This window comes from Podarcis erhardii (assembly GCF_964252035.2).
Source record: "Podarcis erhardii genome assembly, chromosome: 1".
Taxonomy (NCBI): Eukaryota; Metazoa; Chordata; class Lepidosauria; order Squamata; family Lacertidae; genus Podarcis; species Podarcis erhardii.
Window position 1 is genome coordinate 22051604 of NC_138497.1, and position 25983 is coordinate 22077586.

The 25983-nt window shown below is 42.4% G+C and overlaps 1 protein-coding gene across 1 annotated transcript; it reads left to right on the forward strand.

The window, feature by feature from the left end:
- ASB2 (ankyrin repeat and SOCS box containing 2) lies at window positions 1-25440 on the forward strand. Its single transcript, XM_081861390.1, has 10 exons — window positions 1-257; window positions 5933-6190; window positions 9308-9388; window positions 10143-10309; window positions 11006-11161; window positions 12727-12972; window positions 16017-16188; window positions 20718-21279; window positions 23056-23209; window positions 23506-25440. Exons 2-10 carry the CDS (start codon window positions 5970-5972, stop codon window positions 23640-23642), a joined length of 1896 nt encoding a protein of 631 aa, XP_081717516.1. The 5' UTR covers window positions 1-257; window positions 5933-5969; the 3' UTR covers window positions 23643-25440.
- The last annotated feature ends 543 nt before the right edge of the window (window positions 25441-25983 follow it).

Here is a 25983-nt window from a genome sequence, read left to right on the forward strand (position 1 = left end):
CAAGTCACTTTGCCACAGACTTCACACAGGAAATCTGAGATTCAGAGCAACTTATATTTTGGCTTGTAATCGTCGATCATGGGGTGATCCAGAAATAAACTCCGCACTTCAAAGAGGGAGAGAGTTCAGAGCTGCTCTGCAGTTTATCAACACACAGAGACGGGAGAGAGATGCACCCGAAAGGGGATTTTCTGAATTAAGAGTTCACCAAGGAAAATCACTTCGGGGTAAACTTTGTTAGCCACAGCAGCTATAAGGTAATGCAGTTATGCATGCTTTGAATGCATTGGTTGGGTGCAGAACCTGTAATTTGCTTACAATGTGCATAACCGTTCCTTTCTCCAAATGTAGGAATGCATTAAATTAACTATGGGAAATGACTTACACATACGAAATCTTGGAAGACAAAGGACTTTTTAAACAGAATTTACTTTGCATCCTACTAAAATGTAAATATGTAATTTATCACTCCTCTACCATAGCATATGCATCCATTCAAAAGGAATGTTTTGATGTCTTTACTTCTGAAATATTATATGCAGAGGTGATTGATATTAGAAGAGGAATCTGGATGTCTATAGTGCCTGATCTTTCAACAGACCCTACAGGGAAATGCTAAAGCCATCTTAAGTTACTGTTTCTTTCAACCAGATTGTTTCTGTTATTTCCATGGCTATGGCAAGATACAACAATTGTGATGATGGATGCCAAGTGGTATGAATGTTGAATGTTGGGAGATTCAGGAGAGATAAAAAAACACACTTATTTCTGCAGCACATAGTTAAATGACGGAACTTGCTTCCATAGGAGGCAGTGATGGCTATCAATTTTGGATTAGACAAAGTCATGGAGGAAAAGACTATCAATGGCTGTTAGCGATCATGGCTTTGCTCTTCACAGTTGGAGGCATTATGCTCCTGAATACCAGTTGCTGGAAACTGCAGGAGGAATGAGTGCTTCTTTGCTCACATCTTGCTGGTGGGTTCCCATATAAGCATGTGGTTGGCAACTGTTAGAACAGGATGGTGGGCTAGTTGGCTGACTGGCCAGATCCAGGTACTTATGGTAAGGACTAAAGTATAACAGATATGGGGGTGGGTGAGCGGGCCAATTGCATGGAAGTGTTGTTGTTGGCATCCAAGATGTGCCAAGGCAACTTCATAAACAGTTTGATGTATCTAGACAGCTGGGGACTGGCGGGATCCATTTACTCAGAAATGTTTCATCATCTAGAAACTTGGTTCCCTGTGCTTTAGCAGACTGCAGTAATCGTTGTGGCAAAAATATATTTGCCTGACCTACATCCTATGTAGCTGATCTAAAAATATTAAGTCTCAAGGTCCGCAAGTTCCATCTTACATGTTTAGGATTCGGGTGTCTGGAAATATACAGATCTTGCAACAGGCAATTGTGGTCAACAAACCAGAAGATTCCAACTGTACAAAAGCAGCTGGTGAGCTAAACCAAGGAAAACATTTAAACAACAACAACAACAACAGGGCAAGGAGGCAGAATTTAAAGGTGGCCAATCTGCACCCCCTGCCTCTGAAAGGAATGTGTGTGCATTTCATTATTGTAAATATATTTGCACATTTAATCCTTTGGATGAAATGAACACATACCCTGCAAGCATACCAGAAGAAAAGGCCATCATATCCCCCCCCCCATGAGCGCACGGTGGCTATTTTGGGCATGGTGTTCTCGTGAGATTTTGCACCGAGATCTGACCCTGAAAAGCACTTTTTGCAGGGCCACAATCTTGTGTGACATCCCAAGACACATGTTTTTGGATGCCATGAGAACACGCCCCCTCCAAAGTGTGTCTTGGGGGCTCCATTATCACTCATGGGTCAAGTGACTCATGTACAGACAGGAAGACATGCGTCCTGGTTTTGAGACGCTACATATTGGAGGGTATGTGGACACAGAAGACATTCTAGTTGTGGTAGCTCTCTCTCTCTCTCTCTCTGTGTGTGTGTGTGTCCATGCAATGCATTGGAGCACCCATGATCCGAAGATGATTACTGGACTGTTGATCACCCTTGACCATTCTCCATGCTGCCTGGAGCTGATGTGAGTTGCAGTCCAAGAGAGCACCAGGTTGATGAAGGCTGATGTAGGCTTTGTACTACTAATCAGAACCCAGGTTTCCTGAGCCTTACATGTCTACAGCTGCTCATGTGGAGAGACCCTTCTCACATTCCACTTGATGTACAGTGGTACCTCGGGTTACATACGCTTCAGGTTACATATGCTTCAGGTTACAGACTCCACTAACTCAGAAATATTACCTCGGGTTAAGAACTTTGCTTCAGGATGAGAACAGAAATCGTGCTCTGGCAGTGCGGCAGCAGCAGGAGGCCCCATTAGCTAAAGTGGTGCTTCAGGTTAAGAACAGTTTCAGGTTAAGAACGGACCTCTGGAACGAATTAAGTACTTAACCCGAGGTACCATTTTACATAGGAAGGATCAGCAGCCACATGCTGATAAAGAGCATGGCTAGTAGCTATAATCCAGCCTCTCTTCCCATGTAATTGAGCATGTGGCCTGGAGAATATCAAAAAGGGCTGTAGTCACCAGTAGCTACCAGGAGACCTCTCTGATGTGGGTTAACGCTAAAAAGAGGGATTCTGCCAATAACCTAGTTAAAAGCCGATTTGAAATCCGATTTAATGGGCAGGATACCCTTAGCCCTTCTGCAGATCAAGAAAGGTCAAGAGTCTGGCCCTGACTCCTTTGTCCTCAGGTTCCTTGAGTTCAGTTAGGGGGAAAACCACTCACTGAAGGACTTCTCCATTTCAGTTCCCAGGTTCCTTTTTCACAGAATGACACAGCTGTATTTTTGTTTTGTTAATGTTGGGCTCTTGTCATCACATTTAGATCAGACTTCCCCAACCTGGTGCCCTCTAGATGTTTTGGACTACAACCCCCATTAGCCCCAGCAAGCCTGGCCAATGGTCAGGTATGAGGAGCATCCAAAACATCCTGAGGGCACCAGGTTGGGGGAATCTGATATAGATCACCGGATTAGGGTTGCCATATTCTGGCTATCAAACTGCCCCCCCCCCCCCCGCTATTGGGGCACCCTGCCATCTCACATCTCCTTCGCTCACCCACTCCCTGCCGCTAACCCCTTCCTCGTCCACCTGCTCCCCACGTCTTCCCTCCCCTCTCTTACTTTTGTTGTCTTACTCCTGCTCATGATGGGAGGCTGAGTAGCCCTGGGAAAGCCCTGCAAGGCCTGGTGGCAGCCGGGAACAACACCAGACCTAGCACGACCCCCGGCAGGCTGCTCCAGGCTACCCGATATGTGTTTTCTGTTCTGGGGCACAGCGCCTTCTGAGCATGCGCGTTCCCCACAAAAAATATTTTAAAAACCAAAAACATTAAAATAATAATAATAAAAAAAATAAAAACCCATAACCCGGATATTTAATCCAAAATGCAAAAATCCTCCCGGATGGGGGTGCTGTCCCCCCAAACATTTCTGGGAAATCCCGGACACATGGCAACCCTACAGCTGATAGAAGCACCAGTAAGGCTTTGCACTTAGCATGTGGCCATGAGGCAGGTTGCTGCGTTGAGGAACCGAATCCCAATAATTTGACTGATTCCTCTCTCTGCTGTACCACAGCAAGACATGGGATTGGGGAAGTCTAGATACGTGTTCAAAGATAGGCAAATGCAAGTGTGAAAATGCAGCTCTGGCAAACTTCCCTGAAGTTGTTACACCAATGTCTGCCTTGGGGTTGCCTTACACGCTACAGTACATCTTTAGATGAAAATGCCGTGTCTAATGTGGCAGACGCATGTGCCATACGCATACACTCCACAGGGGAACCATGACGGCGGCAGCTCTCTCTTGGGTATACTCAGGTTTCCCTCGGGGTAATGTGTGAAATGGCCGTCAGGTGGAAGGTAAGATCCTCCTGGGATCTGGCAGCTCCATGGTGGAACTATTCCTAGCAATCGCTTCTTTCTGTCTGTGTGCCAGTTTGTATCAAACTGGTTAGCTGACTTATATCAGGCTTCCTCAACTTCGGCCCTCCAGATGTTTTGAGACTACAATTCCCATCATCCCTGACCACTGATCCTGCTAGCTAGGGATCATGGGAGTTGTAGGCCAAAAACATCTGGAGGGGCGAGGTTGAGGAAGCCTGGCTTATATGCTAAGAGCAGAGAGGGTGAAATTTGGACAGCACCTCAGGCAACGGGAGTTGACTTAAAAATTCAGCGTGAGTTCAGCTTTACCTCATTGTGAACAGTCAGTATATTGACCTCAGAAGCTTAGAAAACAAAATGGCTGCCATTGTGTGTGTGTATGTATGTACAGGACTTTGAACCCTCTTCCAGCATATTCAGACAATTGTCTTAGTACTGTCACAAACACCCACTGTGATTCACGCAGTGCCCTCCTGAAGGAAATGTTCTTCCCTGCAATGCTCCTCCTCACACAGTGACCTCCTGTGAGCTGTTTATTTTCCTTTATGTGTCATATGAAATACTTGGCAAATGTCAAGTTGCAACCTGATCTCTAATGGAGTATTTTTAAAGGGTGACACAACTCAGGAAAGGAGGACCTGGGAGGTAGGAGGGGAGAGCTGGTACGTGACAACTCTAGCAAGAGTCTCTTTTTGGTTTTGCACAAAAGAATGTAGTGGCCTGAAACTTAACACCAACTACTGGGAATAATCAGCTTTCTGTGATAAAAAAAAGTCCTACCTCACCCTCAGTTTTATTTTGCTCCTAGAAGTGAGGGCAGAAAGAAATTTGCGCGAAACGGCAAAGCTTTGTGAGTGAAGACAAAGGAGAGTTGCTCCTTGAAAGGCTGCTTTATTAAAGCTCAGTTGGTCAGAGTGTGGTACTCATAACGCCAAGGTTGCAGGTTCGATCACCACATGGGACAGCTGCATATTTCTGCATTGCAGGGGGTTGAGCTAGATGACCCATAGGGTCCCTTCCAACTCTACAATGTGATTCTATAAGGCGTCACCTCTCCAACCCCAATTTATATATGAACAGACTTCCGTGTGTGTGTGGAAAGTGGGGTTACGTTGAAGGAAAGCAGCCAGCACAACCCTCCATTTCCTCCCTTGTGGACAATTTTTATAACCTTTGCTCTTATGCTCTTGCAAACCTATTGTACCTGCATGGGTGCCCGGAATGGAAAATGAGAGGGAATTATAGGGACAGTACTACCCAAACTATATAGAAATTTATTCATGTATGAGACTACAGTGGCAAGAATGTTACTTGCCCCAAAATGGAAAGATGTCCCAGCAAAAGAAGAATGGATACAAAAACTTGTGGAATATGCAGAAATGGCAAAACACACCGGAAAAATAACAAAATCAAGATATCAAACTTTTAATAAAAGAATGGAAATGGTTTATTGAATATTTACAAATAAATTGTAAACAGATAAGAACATTGGCAGGTTTATTGTAATAACCTGCAGTTTCATAAGTTTATATTTAAAGTAGATGAATAAATGAGTAAATTAAGTTAATTTGGATATGCAGAAAATACTAAAAATAAATTTAAGGAACTGCAGAAAGAGGGGGGAAGGAAGTCAACTTTTGAAATGTAAAAATGATTATAAAATTATTGAAATGTACAAAAAGGAAAACCGTAAAATTAATTAATTAATTAATTAATTAGGTTTTTTTTAAAGGAAAGGGAGGAGTGGCAGAAGGGTGGGACAAAGCAACAGCATCATGCAGCTCAGAAACATTTTGTGAAGCTCCACCCACTGGTGTGGATGTCAAGTGGTGGAGCTTCAATGGACAACCACGACTGTGGGGGGGGGGAGAGAGAGAGACAGTGTGCGATCAATCTCCTGTCAGTCATGCGCATAGGAATATCAGGTCCACATGGCCTGTTTGCCGCCCCCATCATGACACAGCCTAAGTCTCATTTCTGTGCATTCCAGGTGTTTGGAGCCGTCTCTTTCCGACTTAACAGGGAAGATGGCGACACAAGTCACGGTGGCCAGGAATTCGCAGACGGGAGCTCTAGGACATGAGGACTACAGCCTCTATAGCAGTATGAGTGAAGATGAGCTCATTGAGTTGGCCATCCAGCAAAGCCTGACGGAAGACCCTGCAGAGCAAACAGCTACACAGAAGACAACCACGCCGACCCACAACGACCCTTACTGCCAGAATTTCTACCTTTACCCTTGGCAAAGGTAAAGAAGCAAGGAAAGAAAGCAAACACAAAACACCCCACCTCTTCCTACTGTAAATTCACTGCATGTCCTGCACCCCAGTCCTAAACATTTGTGTTAGTGCTTCTGTGATTACTCTGTTATAGGTAGGTTAGATGTTAACTCTGGCTCTGTTGCCTGATACGGTTGCCGCTCTGAGGCTACGCAAGCCCTGCCCTGACTAGTAACTGGGCTGGAGATAGTCCAGAAAGACACCTCACAATATCCCCAGATAGCACATTCTATAGTTGGGAAAGTTCCAGAAAATGAGAACCAAAATTATCAAGGGGTGGAGCAAGCCCCCTATGAGGAAAGGGGAGTAACAGGGGACACCATGGAAGTTTATACAATGATGCATCTGGAGAAAGTTGGCAGGGAAACAGCTTTTCTCTCTCTTGCAAAACACGAGGACTCAGGGATATATCCAGTGAAGCTGCATACTGGAAAATTCAGAACAGGCAAAAGAAAATATTTCACCCGGTACCTAGTTAAACTCTGGAATTTGCTCCTGCAAGAAGAAGTGATGGCCACCAACTTAGATGGCCTTGAAAGAGCATTAGATAAATTTATGGAGGATAATGCTATTAATGGCTACGAACCACAATGGTTATATTCTGCCTCCATGGTTGGAAGCAATGATGCTTCTGAATATCAGTTGCTGGAAACCACAGGAGGGGAGAGGGTTCTTCTGCTCATCTCCTACTTGAGGGTTTTCTACAGGCACCTGGTGGGTCGTTGAAAATAGGATGCTAGACTAGATGGAGCATTTTCCTGATGCAGCAGGATACGTCTTATATTTGTCTGAAATCCTTGGAGGAAGAGAAGGGCAGAAATGTGTTGGTGGTGTTTTAAATGTCAGGTTTTAGAGCTGAGCGAAATACTGATTATCTGCCAAGCCCTCAAATTGCTATTTGAATCTTCTGGTAAAAAAAATATTTGACACAGGACTAAACCACATTACATTAAACACATTTTTTTTTTAAAAAAAGTGTGCCTTTAGAGTGCCACTTTATTTTCAAGGAAAAGCAGTGCATGAACCTGCTGTCTGGATCACACTTTCAAGCATGATCCAGATTGAAGCTCTCCACAGCTGCTTTTCCTTCAGAATGGAATAGACAAATTGCAGCCTGAGATGGTTCCGTTGGAGCTTAGAAGTACAGTGGTACCTCAGGTTAAGTACTTAATTCGTTCCGGAGGTCCGTATTTAACCTGAAGCTGTTCTTAACCTGAAGCACCACTTTAGCTCATGGGGCCTTCTGCTGCTGCCGCACCGCTGGAGCACGATTTCTGTTCTCATCCTGAAGCAAAGTTCTTAACCTGAAGCACTATTTCTGGGTTAGCGGCGTCTGTAACATGAAGCATATGTAAACTGAAGCGTATGTAACCTGAGGTACCACTGTATGCAATATGACCCTTCAGACAATAGAACTTATTCATCTTAGCATTACAGAGTAAAACGAAAGTGCAACTAGAACTTACATGTATGCAATGAGCATACAACAGCAGCTATTGGTTAAGATGAAATTAGTGAAACTAACATTTGGACCTAGTCCTGTGCTCTCAATTAAACGTTGGGTGAGATCTAACAGAAAATGTCACATTTGAGAATAGTTTTTTCCATGTGTGTCTGAACATCCTTATGTCAGTGCTGCTTAAAACTGTTACATATGTCTGTTTCCACTGCCAAAAAGTATATTTGACCCAACTCTGGAACTTTTTTTTAAACAAAACATATATCTTGCTGACTTGAGCCATCCTAGTGATCATCAGAATAAATAGGGCACTTTAGTTTTTCTTGTGCAATACTTTATGTTTATGTGTTACTTCACCGTGTTAGTTTACAAACTGGGTCAGATGACTGGCTCATAGTAGCAATTGCATAGATGTATGAAATCACCCTTCGGGGAAATCCCCACTGACCACAGTAAACACGATTATTTTAAAATTAGCTAACTTGGCAGTTGCAAAATTAGGAGCAGCATGACCCAGGAAAGTGTAGCAAAGTCATTTGAGCAGTTGTGGGGGGTACTCTGTTTTCCAGATTTGCAAAGTTCAATGCAAGTCCATTCTTGAGTTGCATATGGCTTAGGAAGTGCTTGATATATTCATTATATATTATGCTGATAGAGATCAATGTCATGCTAAGATCTAATAAATTCAAAGCAATATGCATTTACCCCTCCTTCTTAAAGGAAAGACTTCATCAGACCGTATTAAGATCATGTATTACAAGTTTTTGGAGGAGGGCACAAACTCTCTTTCATCTTTTCTCTTGTCTGATGTTTTTATCTAATGACCTAGGAAAAGGCTAACTAGTGCCTCCCACTGTGTTTCATATTTTATCAAGTTATATTTTAATATTCCTGTTCCTCTGTTGATTATGTCCTGCCTTTTATATGATTGGAAAGGAAAACCACTTTTTTAAAAGGCTTTTAAAACAGAGCTCCACCAAGCGCAACCTCTCCCTTCACTGTAGATCTGTGATAGGAAATCTGCCACAGTGTGGTACAATGGTCACAGCTGGTGTGGGGTAGTGGTTAGAGTGGAGTCTAGGGTTCAAATCCCCACTCAGCCATGAAGCTCACTTCACACACTTACGCATCTGGTGAAATTCTGTCTTCAATGTAATTCTGCAATTCTGAAAGATATAGCAGGCCATCTTGTTTGGACCTGGCAACCCCAGCGATCTCTTCTTGGTCTTCATCTGAAAGTTTCTTGCAAAGCTTTCATTCCCACAGCTGTTTCACAACAAAAACTATCCAGCCATCCTTCTCCCTGAAGCGAAGAAGGCCCTCAAACCCTTTCTCTGCCTGTTGTGTGGTGATGGAGGGATTCATCTCCCCTGTTGTCTTATATGGTCATTTGAATCCCCTGACACTTCCTCTGAAGGCCAAAAATAATCCAGAACCGAGAGAGCAGCTGAGCCAGAACAAGCCTGCCTTTGTTTAAAGACCCAGAGGGGGCTGCAGGTCCACTGGATACTGTCTCCTTCAGTGGCTTTCTCAGCCCCCAGGCCCACCGCTAAGCAACCCGAGACATGACCTGCTTTTCTTATTCGGAGTATTTTTCATTATTTCATTCGTGCCGTCATCACTCCAGGCGATCAGCACAGAATCAAGCGGCCAGTTCAGGGGTCAGACGGAGGTACGATGGCAGCCTGTTCAAAACACCCCAACCGGAGTAAGTCCTCCTTACCTTCTTTCCTGTACTTTTTTTCATTATTAGGCTACATTTGTTGTCGTGTGCTTGGCTTGACTAGACAGCTAGAAGGGGTTGGGGGGGGGGAGGCGTGCGGTGACAATTGTAGCATCATTTTACGTCTTCTAAGGAGTTTGCATAACTGGCCGAGGGAAAAGGGACTGACTTTTCCCATTCCCTCTCCCTGCCTTCCCTTCTCCCTCCCACCTCTTCCACCCACCCCGGAGGCCTGCTGATCTTGAAAGCGTCCCTTTCTAACCCCATCTTTTAGGACTCTCTCCGTTGCACTGGAGTGACTGACTCAGCGGAAACAGGATCCTTGTCTAGCAATTTAGTTAGATCAACCAGTTCCCATGTCAAAATAGTAAACAAAGCTGACTGCGATTATTTTTAGCTGTGTTGCCATGCGTGCCTTCAGTGTGCAAAATGGGAGAGCCAATGCACTAAAGAGCATGAAAATAGGGACACAGGGATCTGTTCTCAGTTGCTTTTGGAATATATAGCCCTCTGTGTTTGCTGGCTTGCAGGTGGGTGGGAGAGTTTGTTTGGGCCTCTGTGTAGTTTATTCAGCCACATAAAATACGAGTGACTTCAAGGGGGTGGGGGAACAGCCCCATAAGTTCAACCACCATAGTGGATGGTTTCACAGCCAGGGCATGGATAGTGCCGCCATGCCATTGCAAATGTCAGAAGCAATCCTGCAAAAAGTGACAAGTTTTCAACTTTGTTTTAAAAGAGTGTTGGATCCTGTGGTGTCAGCAATCCAGAGAGGAGATGAAAACGCACTTCTTAAAATGATGCAGTCGGGGGAAAACCTTGCACAGCCTAACAAAGATGGATGGTTGCCCCTCCACGAGGCTGCTTACTATGGACAAGAGCGCTGCTTGAAGCTGCTGTATAAATGCAAGTATCAGGAAAAAAAGAACTGATCAGATCAGACCACAAAACCATCACAGGGTATAGATTAACCCGTTGAGTCAAATCACTCCCTGAAAGATGCAAGCTTGCTTATTCAGCCTATTTTTGTACATTCAGGGAATTTCATGATTATACACCCCCCCAAAAAAGGTTAAAGGCTAATGTATTTATCATAAATAGCATTTTCACCATATCTTCTGCCCCTCATCTCCATCCCAGTGGATCATGCATAGCAAGCGAAAGCGCATGTTACCCAAATTAAACATCCTGGTAGCTGTTTTATGGAGAGTTCTCTTGGCAAGTGCTGAAGGTTTCTTTCTGCATGTCCTCTAAACACTTCCTGCCCCGCCCCATTTTGCATGGCAATAAGCTCTTGTGGTGGCTTTTAATGGGAACACTGTGATCTCACTTAAATGTACCAAAAACGTCACCGATAAAAATGGCAGGAGAGGGTGGTGAACTCAGGCGATCAGACTTCCTAAACTTACTCTGAAAATGTCTTCTAGCACAATTGGAGCAAGAAATTTTTTTAACCCTGATGAAAGAGTGAGACTTGCAAGTTGTATGTGGGTGGTTAGCTATCACATAAAAGTTTGACACTATTGAGCACAGTGTCTGATGTGAGAATTATTCGTGTGCATTACACGCCTCACTAAATATGGATCAACGCTTTCTCCATAGCTTATCCTGGGTTACTTGATCAGCGTACGCTTCAGGAGGAAACGGCACTCTACTTAGCAACAAATAGAGGGAATCTTGAGTGTGTGCGTTTATTGCTGCAGGCTGGAGCAGAACCTGATATTGCAAACAAAGCGAGGGAGACCCCACTTTATAAAGGTAAGCTGCTTGATTCTCATAGGTCTTGAGTGCCCACGAGTAGACGACTTTTCTAGTTGGAAACAGTGTGTGCCAGGGGCACCAACTTGGACCCCCAACTGTGGGTGCCCAGCACGCCGTGCACAACGTCGTGACGTCATATGACTTCATGCTGTTGCAGTGTCCACAGGCATGTGATGGCTCCATAAAAAACCTGGGCCACTGCCCGCCACTGCGACCCCAGCCCGCGGTAGTTCAGAAATCAGGGCTGGTTCCAGGTTTGAGAAGGCACTGGGCAAAGTGTCCCCTAGGGATTCTTCTCCTCTGTTAGTGGGTCCTGGTGGGCATATCTGGCCAGGGTGGCAATGCTCTTATTTCAAGCTGCTCTTGAAATAAGAAGATAAAAGGAGTCCTGCTGGATCAGGCCCAAAGTCTAAGTTGTTCAGTGGTTCCCAAACATTTTTGGGTCTCTTCCCACTTGGTGGCATAAACTCATCCCTAGTGTCCCCAACCTTATAAAAAGCATTAGTTAGTAGTAGTAATATTACAATAACAATAATAAATTATAATAATATTATAAACTATTATTATTCTGAATAGTGGTTTGCACGACACACTAAGGAAGATAATAACACAACAAAATTCTAAACAGTAACAATTAATTGTACATTTATTCAAAATTCAATTAAAATTATTTAGCTCAATTAAGTCAACAAAACTGATTAACTTGATCCAGTTATATGAGCTATTCTCTTTTTTTTCAACATTTTTTATTTTTATTTTTACAAATACAAGCACCATTAAACACTTATCCAGCAGTAAATATAATGGTGTTTGTTCTCACCATTGACTTTAGACATAAACTCACATACTCAGTGTTCAAACATATTGCTTAATGTAGCCTCTCTATTTGTTTGCTCAGACTTTTGCAAGGTATTTGTGCCTTGTCTGGGTTTGTTATGGTTGCTATTCTACTGGTTGCTGCTTTGTTAATCTTTTTTATTATTGTAATTTGCTTTATCCTTTCTGTGTTTTAATTGTACCCTTCCCTGAAATTGCCTTGTGATGAGGAAGAGGCTAAATATACCATCCCTGCCATGTGGTTAGTAGGCTGCTGCCATTTTCAGAGCAGGAAAGAAGATAGGGAAACTCTATACAACAGAGATTTGAGATAATGAAATCAATGGGAGAGGGAGTCATTTTATATCCTTGATATATGGATATTCATCAGAGTTGCAAGTTCATCACTTTGGGAGGGGCTGAAAGTGGTGTGTACATATTTTTTTTTTATAAACAGATAAATAAGGACTTGTTTTTGTGTGAGTATCTGAAGCAATGCAACAATCTTGAATGTTTATTTTGCATGTTTGTGGGGGAAAACATTTGGAAAACAATCCTCTTGTACCCCAAAAAGCAAACAGAAATCTATGAATTCATTTTAAAAATGCAGGAGAAAATGTATGTGGGATAAAACGAGGCCTTTCTTGGACAATGAGCAACGTCTTGGTGAAATTGTCTGAAATGAAACTTGTTTTCGAGGCTCAGATACGGAAACCTAAACTTTCTTTTCTTTTTTGTCACCACAGCCTGTGAACACAGAAATGCCGAAGCTGTACAGGTGCTATTGGAGTACAATGCTGACGCGAACCATCGCTGCAATCGGGGGTGGACTGCCCTCCACGAAGCTGTGGCTCGGAATGACTTGGAAATAATAGATCTTTTGGTCAAAGGAGGTGCCAAGGTCGAAAGCACAAATTCCTACGGGCTCACTTCCTTTTTCGTGGCAGCTGAGAGTGGCCACTTAGAAGCCTTGCGATACCTTGCCAAGTGCGGTAAGCAGTATTGTAGAAGCAGGAGCATTTCACGTGCAGCGGCTGAGATATGCAAAACCATCTATTGATTTTGTGTGTTGGGTTTTTCAGTGGCCAGTTCATAATTTTGGATTTGCTTTTTATTCATCCTATACGGCAGTCTTGCAAAGGAAGACAGAAATTCTAATTTCTACAAGTTCTTGTCGGAGGTAGCTTATTGTGCATTGGTTTCCCACACTTTCATAAACTATAGTACAAAGAAGGCAGAACCTTTTCCAGATTTCAAGTGGGAGATTCTGAGGTGATTGAACCTTGATCTCCAAATTCTAGTCCAACCCCCGAGGATACAGAAGTACAGGAATTTATTTTAAGCCTTAAAGGGATAAAACAACAAATTGGGATTTATTATACTCATTAACCATGGAATGTTTAGTGTCTGTTGGCAAAGAAAAATGAAAAACTCTCTGTGTGGTGCTTTACTTAAGCTCCTTAGAGCTTATAGTATAGTATAGTATAGTATAGTATAGTATAGTATAGTATAGTATAGTATAGTATAGTATAGTACAGTATTTATCCATGGCTTGCTGGCTGGCAGGGACCCTGAACAGGAGGACTCTACGTATATGAAAATGCATGGCCAACTTTTGTTTCAGGTCCTACTTGTCCTCCTCTCAGATGTATCTTACAGAGACTTAGCATTTCTCCAAGAGGCAAAAAAAGAGGGACAGAATAAAAACAGTGTTTTACCAGAGACAGGGACAACAATGAGGGGGTTGTCCCTGGTAAAGAGGGGCAGTTGGAGCATATGGGACTGAACGTTGTCATTGACGAATCGCAAGTTCAGTATCTGAAAGGTCAAGGGAAAATTGAAGAGTGTCTGAGCTTGGTTTTCATTTCCCATGGTCAATTATGAACAAAAAATAATAATCAGAACAAGAATATACAATAAAACTGCACTACTATTCCAAGCTTTTAAAGCCCCTCTGAGAACCCCTATAATAACTTTATTGCATCTGTACAATGCACAGTGCTTGTCATAAAATAAAGATTCCGTTTCTCTCCCTCATTTAGTTGTATCCCCATGGTGGGCTTTGCAGTTGTGTTGCTAGTTACAGTTGTAAGTACATTAAAGCTTCAAATGCAATGGAAAGACTTTGCCACAAAGGAGCAAGTTTTTCTTCGGCAGACACTTGTGCAACCAATTTCTACACATGTCTGTTTGGAAGCAAAGCTCACCCTGTTCAGGGGAGCTTACTCCCAAACTAAGTGTGGATATTTTTTGTAATCAAGCAAATAGAATTCTGGCACAATATAATTTCCTAGTACGGGACTAAGGTTGAAATTCCGCAAACACTTACCTAGGAGTAAGTACAGTTGCCATATTTCTAAAAAGTGAAAATCCAGACACAACAGTTGTTGAGCTTTTCTCTTTTTTTTCGGCCAAAGTTTTGGAGCTATTTTTCTTTTTGAAATTCACCAAAGAATCAACACTTCCCAGATATGTCCAGGAAATTCCTGACTTATGGTAGCCCAAGGAGTAAGCCCTACTGAAGTCAGAGACACATATGTCTGAATAGACATTATAGAATGGCTTATTCGTTTTATGTGTATTCATCTAATACACATAACAGAGAGGGAAATTGTGTAGCAAAGGGAAGCAGTGGGTACATCCAGTCTCATTTTACACTGAGTGTGAAGGTATAGATCCAGTAATTTGTAGAAGGTGTGCAAGTTTTTAAACTTTTAATTACTCCACTGTATTTTGTTCTCAGAAGTTCCATTTGTTCTGCTATTCATTCATTTGCTTTTCATTTGTTTTCATAACTAATTCAGGTTACTCTGAATTATTTCCATTCATGATTCCACAATTGATTTCAAGGCAAAACCTAGTCAGTCTTTTGTTGCCAGAAAGACACTGGTGCTTTTCATCCAAATAACATATCCTCTTCAGGAATTCTACTATTCATTCAAAGCATCACCCTTGCCACATTTCAGACAGGTGGGGAAAGGGGTTGATGCTTAATTTAAAAGGGCACACATCCTTTAAGCTGCCCATTGCTTCGGATAGGAGATGTAGCTAAAAGGATCTGACCTGACAAATTTCAGAGAAATAGTACAAAAACTCATGATTTTATAAAAACCACTGTATATTTTTCACTGCTTTTTCTCCCTGTAATCTTTCTCTGACCTGGACAGGCTGTCCCAGACAGTTTCCACTTTTCATCCCAATAGAAACAACTGAAGCTAATACGAACCAAATGTCCCCCGCCCCGCCCCCCCACCTCATTCAGATCTCATTTGTTTGAATTCCCATTCATTTTTATAAGTACGTAAGGGGAAATGAGCAAGACTCTTTTCTCTAATTGCTAGTTTGTTTTAGAATGCACACCAATACAAACCTACTTCTGATGAAGATATGAAGCCCTGATCATAATGGCTGCTAAATTCATTGTGTCAGGGCCCCCTCCTCCAAAGGGCATGTCATGGCAAGGGCATGTCATTGCAACCTTCATTGCGATAAGCATGATGCCTGAATACAAGAATCCTGTGTGTGTTGAAAACCCAGCACTTATGTGGTTTGTGCCACTTCATTGGCATATACACATCTTAAGGCCCTCTTTTGTTACCTAAATTTCAGGCATAGAGACAGGGCCAGATTTAGGTTTGATGGGGCCCTAAGCTACTGAAGGTATATTTATATGTCCAGCTGTCATTTGTCAACAACAAATTGTCACTGGTTTTTTTGTTGAATATAGGCTATATGGTAATTTATTGACCTAATAGGTATCTAACAAAATATGTATTTTATCAAAGTAATTGTTGAACTGAAATACAATTAAGAAGAAGTATATTAATAGTGAGATACAATTTTTTTTTATTTTATATTTTGGAAATGTACATCCAGGTGTTTTTTCCTTTAAATTTTTTTGGGGCCCCAAGAGAGTGGGGCCCTAAGCTATAGCTTGTTTAGCTTATACATAAATCTGGCACTGCATAGAGACGTATGCTGTTGATTTCCAGATGTTCTGAAAGTGAGCCTTGCTTTATATTTCTTTCATTTGCAGGTGCTGACATCAATACCCAGGCGAGTGACAAAGCATCTGCCCTTTTTGAAGCTTGTAAAAATGGACATGAGGAGATTGTGGAGTTTCTCTTGTCCCAAGGAGCTGATGCTAACAAAACCAACAAGAATGGCCTCTTGCCTATTCATGTGGCCTCCAAAAGAGGCTATTATGAGTAAGTTACTTTATTCCTGAGGGTTGTTGACAGATTTGAGCATTTCTGCATAAAGGTTAACAGGGGTTCTTTAAAAAAAAAAAAAACACCATATAAGTTTGTGTATATGAATCCACAGTTACTATGGGGATTGGGGTAGCAATGAATGTACTACAGACAAGATCCAAAACAAGTTGTTCTGTTTAGAATAGTCCCAGTTTGCACTGGGGACATGTTGCCTTCTAAGAAGGCATTTTCTCTGCCATCATCTTCTTTCCAGTAATCTCACATCTAATGCAAAGTTTATCCTCTGTTATTGGAGGGGTTATTATTTTATTTGTTTGTTTGTTTGAAATATTTCTAAGCTGCCATGGAAAGTCTTAACTAGAGGTTGGGTGGCTATCTGTCATGTATGATCCAAAATAAATAGATCCATAGACTTCACTTGCTAAAATCACACAGGTTGATGTGTGGTTGAGATGCTGGTTGAAATGTAATAACCAAACATAATCGCTGCAAGTAAGTTATTGGACTCCGCTCTGCCCAAAATAAAAGTAGATTATTTTACTTTGCAAAGCTCTGTCAATGTAAAACTGCATTGATACATGAGATCACAATTAGGTTGAAGACCCAATGTTTTTGAATAGTTAAGGATCAAGCACTTGTTAAAAGGTTTCGAGGTGAAAGTATTAAAGAGCTTCCCATCTTTAGCTGCTTGGACAAAATATTTATCCAAGTGGCAAACTTTGCCCCCGCATGGCCAGTCATTTTAATCCCTTTGGTATTCTGAATAACAACACTCTTCACAGTGACCTCTCTTTGTAAGCATGTGGATTTAATACATAATTCTGCAGGAATTCTGCATTCAGACTCACTGCCAGGACACGAAGCCTCCATAATATGAAAAAAGCCAAGGGGATCGTTTCTATTTTTTTTTTAACTCTTGTTGCTTGACGTTTGTTTATTGTACTTAATGCTCTCACCCTGTTTGGAAGGCTAATGTGAAACTGTATCTTGTCAAATCCATGACCTTAGGCACATATTCTTTAACTCATACAATCATGAATATTTGTAGCTGTGAAGTGGTTGGAATTTATTCCTTTCTAGATATAGTATTAATAGATATAGTATTTATTACGTTCTTTATTAGCAGTATGAGACTCAGAAGAGTGGGACCTGATGAACAGTGTGATGAACCTATCAATGTAGCTGGGAGAGAAGAATATTAAAAAGCAAATCCGACAGCAGGATCACACTAAAAAGGAGCAGACGGGCAGTCATGATAACTAGGAATTCCTAAGGGATTTTTCACATGATCACTCTGTGCTGGTGTTGTGCAGTGCTGAATCGATTGCCTGAATAGCACTTCCTCACAAGCACAAATTGCCACTGCTAAATTCATGCCAAGCCATGGTTTGTAAGGATGAGTCAGATAACCCTGATTTAGGAACCATACGCACAGTGCAATCTAGTTTGGGAGAAGAGCTGTATGAATTAGTCCTGAATAAGAGAATGTAAGTTTGCAACTTCTAGTGCCATGCCTGTTTACAGAGGAAGATGTGTTTGCATAGTCTACTTGACAAATGCCTTTTAAACTGTATTTTGTTTTGGCATTATTCAGGGCTATAGATTAGCTTTCTAATTTCATAATTATCCACTGCAAGTCTTGGGGAAGGGGTTGACCTATACCGTAGGTGAAGCTTTTGCATAATGTTGGCTTTTAAGATATGTACTGAACCATCTGTCTCTCCAACATCCAGCAACTGAGAAGCAACTTATGTATATTCTTTACATAGCAGTGACAGTCATGCTGGAATGATTCTCCTTAGACTTTGTTGGTGTAATACTCTTGTTATTCTTAGAGTTGCATGAATTTCCTTTCAGATCAAGGGATGAAGTCCAGATGTTGCTGGACCTCAGTTCCCATCATCTCTAACCACTGGCCATGCTGGCGAAGGTAAATGGGAGATGGAGTCCAACAACATCTGGAGAGCCACAGGTTCCCCATCCCTGAACTAGATCATTCCTTTAAAAAATTGCACCACAACAGCACAAGGAGCAACTAAGTAAAACAACCTCCCCTTACAAGCACCTTTCTTCACAAACCAGGTGGATACGTATTGGTGGTAATCTGAAGGTTCTTTGAAGTTGACCCTTCCATCCTACCCCATCTAGTTGCCTGCCATAATTTAGTTTAGATTTACATCCAGAAGAACATGGCTTCCTCTGTTTCAGAGATGCATTTGACTAGGTTCTTTAATACCCATAAAGGTTATGCTTCTTTATGTCCAACAAGGTATCGGTCCCTAACTGGAAAAAAAAAGCCTTCAATTCCTCTTTAACTCAGCTCTAACAAGCTTGCTTGAGCAGCAGAATAATCTCAACCCTTAAATGTTAATAAATCCCAGTAGAATCCAGGATGACTAATGCTAGTGCTTGGCAAACTCTCATTTCGGCACTGTGTGTGACTTTTCAGCTATTATGGCTATTACAAAGCATTTGTTAGTGGTGGATGTTTGCCAGCTAAACAGCACCCAGGCTTCCCGCCTTCCAGGGAGCATCACTGCTGGGTGAGGTCAGCCTTTCTGCTTTGAGAAATGATCTGCACATGAATTTCCTCCTGTGGCTTTGATTATTTTCTTCTGATGAGGGCATAATGTCTCGAGAGCATGGATAATGCAAGGCAGGCTGGTAGCTGTTGTTCCGAAGACTTTTCCACTAGTGTTCCTGTTCCAGCTGTTGCCTAGACCTTTCCCCTACTTTAACTGTACATGTTGAACTTCTTCATGCCATAGGCCTGTCTCAAATGGATTTGCTCAATAATGTTTCTGATAGAACCAGTCATGCTGCCTGTCTGCCCATCCCACTCTTGAGCACTGGGTGCTTACCTGTTTCAGTCCACATTGTGAAATTACATGCCTCACCCCATAAAAACCAATGACGATGCTCATGCAATGTAAGGAGAAATATCAGGGGGAAACCATTCACTACGGCAGCCTATATCAATATAGTTTATAGCTCTCATTTAGAAAGAGTGCCCCTTTAAGAAAAGCACAGGATCTAAGGACTGAAAATGGAAGAAAGGGGAGTTGCAAGCTGGGATGGAACAGCTTAGTTTTATTCAATAAAGTTATCCCAGGTTGGTATGGAGTTTGGCTACACAAGAACAGGCCTTTTCGGTGGTAGCCCTGATTTGTGCAGCGATCTCCTCTTGGAAATGCACCTCGTGTAGACCTCCACTGTTGATCTTTAAAGGACCAGGCTGTCATTGCTTATTTGCGTGGACAGGCGGAGTCCCCAGATCCCGAGTGGTCCCCCCCGTCATGTGGAATAACGACTCTAGACAACGTGCTATGGGATTAAATTGGCCACAACTTTATTAAATTTCAAATGTGGGTAGACCTTGGCTCAGGCATTGGGCATTCTCCCTCCCTAGTCCCCAGCCGGGGACCTAGGGAGCATCAGGGTTATCCAGTGGGGGGGGGGGATGGGCCGGCTCTGGAGAACATATGTTCAAGCAGAGATAGCCGCCCCCGTTACGCCGCCGCAGGGGAGAGCAATGACAACCTTTCGGTGTATGGCCAAAGCCTCCCTTCAAAAACCCCTTTAACGGGGAACCCTGGTATCACCGCCGCAAAGAGGAAGATGGACTAAAGGATTCCGCCCAAGGCCTGATACCGCCAAAGTTGTGACGTTTTGCTACGGGAAAGGCGAAACCTGCCAATGCAGGGAAATTCCTTTCCGGCCCTTTAACAGCGACCTTATCGTAGCAGCGCCCGCATACCTGTGGAGACAGGTTAACCTGCAAAACCTATGAAGAAAAGTTAACCTGCAAAAGAAGACATTAACTGAGGGTGGGTAGGGTGGGAGAAGCTCTGGAGCCAAGTGAGGATTACCAATTAAGATCCACCCTCTATTGTGTGGGCAGGTAATCCCTCCCCCTACCTGGCCTGGTTTCCCTGGCAACACTTCCCCCAGGTGGGATTGGACAACTTACTGGAGTAGGCGGGGACCTCCAGGTATCCCACCTGAGGGAAGGCAAAGCCTATGTTGATGGGGCCACTCCAGATCCAGGGCTGCGCGCGTCCACGCAAAGGGCGCCCCCCGTTTTTTAAGTGGGGAGCGGTCATTACCCAAGCCTTTGGTAGTTAAGTTGGCCTCTGCTGTGGTGCTAATCTTTCAGTGGCACAGGAAAGACTTGTCCTTCCGGTTGTGGTGTTGGATGAGCATGATAAGAATGTTTCATTGTACAGTTTTGGGCTTTTGGTTGCTTTTATCCGTATGTATTTTAGCCTTGTATTCAAGGCTAAGGAAAAACACCACCCATACCCAGCCTTAGCATTCAAGATCATTCCTCAGGTGCTGTGGCCCCCTCTCTCTCCCCTTGCCTTAATAAATCTTAAGCAATCTGAGGGAAGATGATTTCACTGCTGTTATATATGCCTGCAGCGCCTATCGTAACAGGACAGCCAGATACTGCTATAGAAGCAATAACTTTGCTGGAAAAGCAAGCTTAAGCTCACGTCTGGCCCTTGATTCGTTTCTGCTAGGATTGTGAAAATGCTGCTCCCGGTCACCAGCCGCACTAGGACCAAACGCAGTGGCATCAGCCCTCTGCATTTGGCAGCTGAATGCAACCGCGATGATGTCTTGGAAGAGCTGGTTGAGGCTGGCTTTGACGTGAACTTCACTCTCTCTCCTGAGCGCTCGCGGCTCTACGAGGACAGGCGCACCACTGTCCTCTACTTCTCCGTTTTTAACAACAACGTTGAAGCTGCTCAGCTGCTGCTTGAGGCTGGGGCCAATCCCAACGTCGACCTCATCAACCCCCTGCTCATCTCCATCCGCCATGGCTGCTTAAAGATGATAAAGCTGCTTATTGACTATGGAGCCAATATTGATGCCTACGTCGCTTCCCATCCAACGACCTTCCCTGCTACCATCATGTTCTCGATGAAGTATCTTTCTCTGCTGAAATTTCTGATGGATCTAGGCTGTGATGCCATCTCTTGCTTTAAATGTCAGTATGGGTGTGGCCCACATCCTCCCATTGAAGCTAAGAGAGACAGGTATCATGATCCTCAGGTGAATAAAGAGCAGAGCATTGTACAGGTGAGTCTACCCTTACTAGCTCATATTTTCTGTGACATTTGGAGGAGCTGTGGTTATGGCCTTTCCTTAGGAAAGGCTTCAGGTCCAGTCACCAGCTTTTTCATTCTAAAGCAGCCTTTTTCAATCCAGTGCCCTCTGGATGTTTGGGACTATAGTTCCCATTAGCGCCAGCCTGCATGGGTAATGGTTAGGGATGATGGGAATTGTAGTCCAAAACATATGGAGGGCAGTAGAATGGGGAAGGCTGGTTTGAAGTATGTAAAGTTGGTCTGGGAAATGCCTCATTCTGAAATTCGAGAGAACCATTACCAGTCTGGGTAACAATACAGCAGAGAGCTAGCTGAGTAATTAGCTGAACAGCATAATCCTATGGAAAAAAGGCAACATAGAAGGGTTAATGATACTTGATAAAACTCCCAAACTACTGCATGTCAGATGTTTTTGAAACTTCTTATGGGCTCATATTAGATAGCTCTTATATATATTTCTCGAGTCAGCCACCAATATTTCCTATTGAATAAGAAATTCTGTTTAATGAATGCAACATCTGTCCATCTTGTGCATTTTGTGCTTTTATGTTGTAACCCACCCGGTGATGTCTGGATGAAGGGCGGTACAGTGGTACCTCAGGTTACATACGCTTCAGGTTACAGACTCCGCTAACCCAGAAATAGTGCTTCGGGTTAAGAACTTTGCTTCAGGATGAGAATAGAAATCGTGCAGCAGCAGCGCAGCGGCAGCAGGAGGCCCCATTAGCTAAAGTGGTTCCTCAGGTTAAGAACAGTTTCAGGTTAAGAACAGACCTCCAGAACGAATTAAGCTCTAAACCTGAGGTACCACTGTAAGTTCTTAACCCGAGGTACCACTGTATATATATATATATATATATATATATATATATATATAGGATGTAACCTTGAGAAGTAATTTATCTGAACGCCACTAGAGGGCATTTAAACTATTTTTACAGAGAGTGAAATAAGAGCTGTTAGCAGCAGAAGCGCGATTTGTTCTTGTTTTCTTCCCCCGAAGGGCCAGATTTTAGAGTTGATCTGCACAGCACACAAATTGAGGTAGTAGAATTCTAGATTTTGCCACTTCAGGATATATGTGGTCATAGTTTTGAAAGCTCTCATCATGATGTAAACAAACACATCAGAGAGTGGGCCAAGTTAAATATTTCTCCCCGGTATACTTGCTTGCTACATGCAGGAATGGGTAATAATAACTATAATTTGTTTATTTATGCCCCACTCATCTGCCTGGGTTCCCCCAGCCACTCTGGGTGGCTCCCAATAGAATATATAAAAAAGCGACAAAACATCAAACATTAAAAACTTCCCCGAACAGGGTTGCCTTCAGATGTCTTCTAAAAGTCAGATAGTTGTTTATCTCCTTGACATCTGATGGGAGGGCATTCCACAGGGGGGTGCCACTACCGAGAAGGCCCTCTGCCTGTAGGCCCTGTAGCTTTATGCTAAATGCAAGCATTCAGAATGCATGCTCCCCACCTCTAACTTTAAATGATAGGGTGAAGGATTCTGCAATATCCTTCTGTATGACATGTAGACCTGCTTTCCCGCATCTTGATTGTAAGGCAACCAGGTGAATCTGTTGTAAATCTGAGCTCTCCCAGCAAAGTTCATGACCTTCCACCACCTCTTTTGCAGGTTGCCTGCTAGCGGGCTACTTTGGATTTGGGGAAAGGGTGGGCCGTGGTGAATGTTGCTTTTCTCCTACAATAATCAATTTTGTATATCTCATTTTTGCCCCCAGTTTTGTGAAATGGTATCAACTCCAGAGATGAGTCGTTGGGCTGGGCCTATTATCGATGTTCTTCTCGATTATGTGGGCAATGTGCAACTTTGTTCCAGGCTCAAGGAGCACATTGACAGTTATGAAGACTGGGCTGACATTAAATACAAAGCAGGTTAGTTAAAATAATTCTGAGTAATCTAAAATAGAAGCTAAAGTTTTCAAACTCCTCCTTCACCAGAAGAGGCAAGGAGAAGTGAGAGCCTGAGACTAAGCTATGCAAACCATCCTGGGATTTTTTTACTGAAGGGTTTAAGTTTGGAAACTTCAAAAACTAATTAGTGAAGACATTCGCTTCTGTAAAAAAAATTCATAACGTTCTCTGGTGACTATTTCAGTCCCCCCAAAGCAGCATAAAATTGTATTTTTGCTTGCTCACTCACTTACCCTACCATATATTCTCTTTTCCAGAGCCACCAAGGCCACTTGCTCACCTCTGCCGGATCAAAATTCGAAGTCTGATTGGGAAGAGCCGTATTTCTCTTATTGACACTTTGCCTGTTCCAGGGAGACTGATGCGCTATTTACAATATGATTATACTCGCTGACCTAAGGTGAACTTGGCAGTCAATCATTTCCTAGAGTGACAGCCACAAGATGGAGACAGACTGAGATAATGGAAGAAAAGGCCGGCTTTGCTATGTAAGAAGGAAAAAGGATATCTGAAAATCAGAATTGCAGAAAAGGCAAATCCAACAGTATTTAGAGTATAGAAAATAAGTGAAGAAGTTGGGATAAAAGACACTGGTAGCACATGGCAAGAAAGTGCTATGCTATTTTGTAGAGAGAAACATTAAAAGTTCTAAACACCTCAGTATCACATGTAAGGAGAATATGGAAGAGTTCACAAGACACAAGCAATCTCTAAGTATGCTCTCACACAGACAAATGTAATGTATAAACCAGATGATCCCACACAGTTTTAATAAATGTAGTGGCATTTTATTTTGTTTTTGCACCTGTGGCAATCACATGAATTATTGTCAACTATATTCATCATCTGCCAGTTTACACATTGTATTTGTCTGCATAACTGGTTGTACACCAGAAGCAATCAGGATTGCTCACAAGGACAGCAAATGTATTTCTGGAATGGTCCTATACTCAAAAAAGCATCTCACTCTAATGCAAAGATCTAAAATTCCCCAGTAATAGTTACATTTCAATTAATTGGTTAAGCTGCAGTTTAGTTTAGTTTGCAGGATTGCTCAAACCTTCTGGCTGCTATTTCTGTCTCATTTGATACCACCTTACATTTTCGTCTAGTTTAGTTGGCCTTTCTGGATATATAGCTGACTTTTTTCCTTAGTGATCAAAGTCTTTGACAATATTTTTGTTCCCACGTTAGTCATTTAGTAAATACTGAATCTAGTAAAAAACTTGTGATCCCAACTAAAATTAAACAAAGACTTAACAAAGTGTGTGAGCTGAAGGATTTAACCCACAATAATTATGTGTATTATATTAAATAGGCAAAGGAACGAGGTGGAATTCTGTTTTATTATACTACATCAGCCTTCAATTCTTATGTCACTGAAGCCAATGGTATTTAACCCTTCTGTTAAAGCAGTAATGAAGGAAAGAGCTGATTCAGCACTTGCATTGCTTTGGAAAGAAGAAAATGATCCATGTATTGTTGCTGGAAAGCACTGGCAGTTATTTGCAGGGCTTCAGAAGAACATTGAATCAGCTTCAGATCAAATACTCTGGCATAACTTGGGTTGTGATTTGGGAACTCAGATGCTTAGCTGGATGATGCCTAAGCAACAATCCAAGCAGAGTATTTTTAACACTGATTGACTTATGGCTTGTATGCATGAAGCAGTAACCAAGTTTGCTGTTAAACCTTAGAACAATTCCTTCAAAGAGGAACCATGACTTGGCTGAGATGCATAAATGAGCTAAATAGGCCATTGTGAGGCAAATTGTACACCCACTTTCACTGACGCCTGTGATTATCTTCCATTGGCATTCTCTTCATGTTGAACCCTTTCATGAAGAAGTGTCATGGTTTTAACCCTTCCTTTACCAACCATTTCTTTACCAACGCATAACAGTGAAATAGATCTTTCAGGTAAATACAATTTGTCCTCCACTTGTTGTAGTTGAAGGTTACAGCCGTTAGTTATTGTTTGAGAAGAGTGACAACCCTAGTGACTCTGAAGCTGAGGCACCACAGCAGAACCAAGCACATCATTACATGCATCTCAAAAGAGCTTGGTGGAAATGCCCAAAATAGAATGCATGACACTTTTTGCAGAGAGAATGGTCTCAGATTTTCACATTTGAAAGCACGGGTAGGGTGTAATAAGGAACACATAGCCCAGGTTTGACTACTTAGTAAAATATATATATATATATATATATATATATATATATACAATTCCCATGTACAGTATAGTAACAAGGCTTCAGTTTTGTTTATAGCTTGAAATGTTCTAACTGGTTGTGAATGGAACAACAGTACTAATTCTTGAACTAACAGTCCACTGTTTATAACATATAGGAGTGTGGTCAGCTCCTTATTTTTTTAAAAAAGAAACTCTTTTATCCAAGATATTGAAGAAAAAGAAGCAGAGACAATACCCTCCCGGGTTTTTCTCCCATCATACATGAATGCGTAGCCTGGAGAGCCGACTTCCCCGTTCACATGCACATATACTAGGAACAACCCTAGTTGAGCCGATTGGATCCATAGTGCAAAAAGTTAGCACAAACCTCAGGAGATAAAGGTGTCGCTAGCTATGTGCATAAATTGGGGTGGGAGGTAGGGAATAGTCTGCTTAAAAGCTCCCCTGACAATTGTAGTTTCACTTGATTCTTTTCGCCATCTTTTCTTCATGGTTGGTTTACATTTATTTGCACATAGTGCATGCATGCTACCTCTCC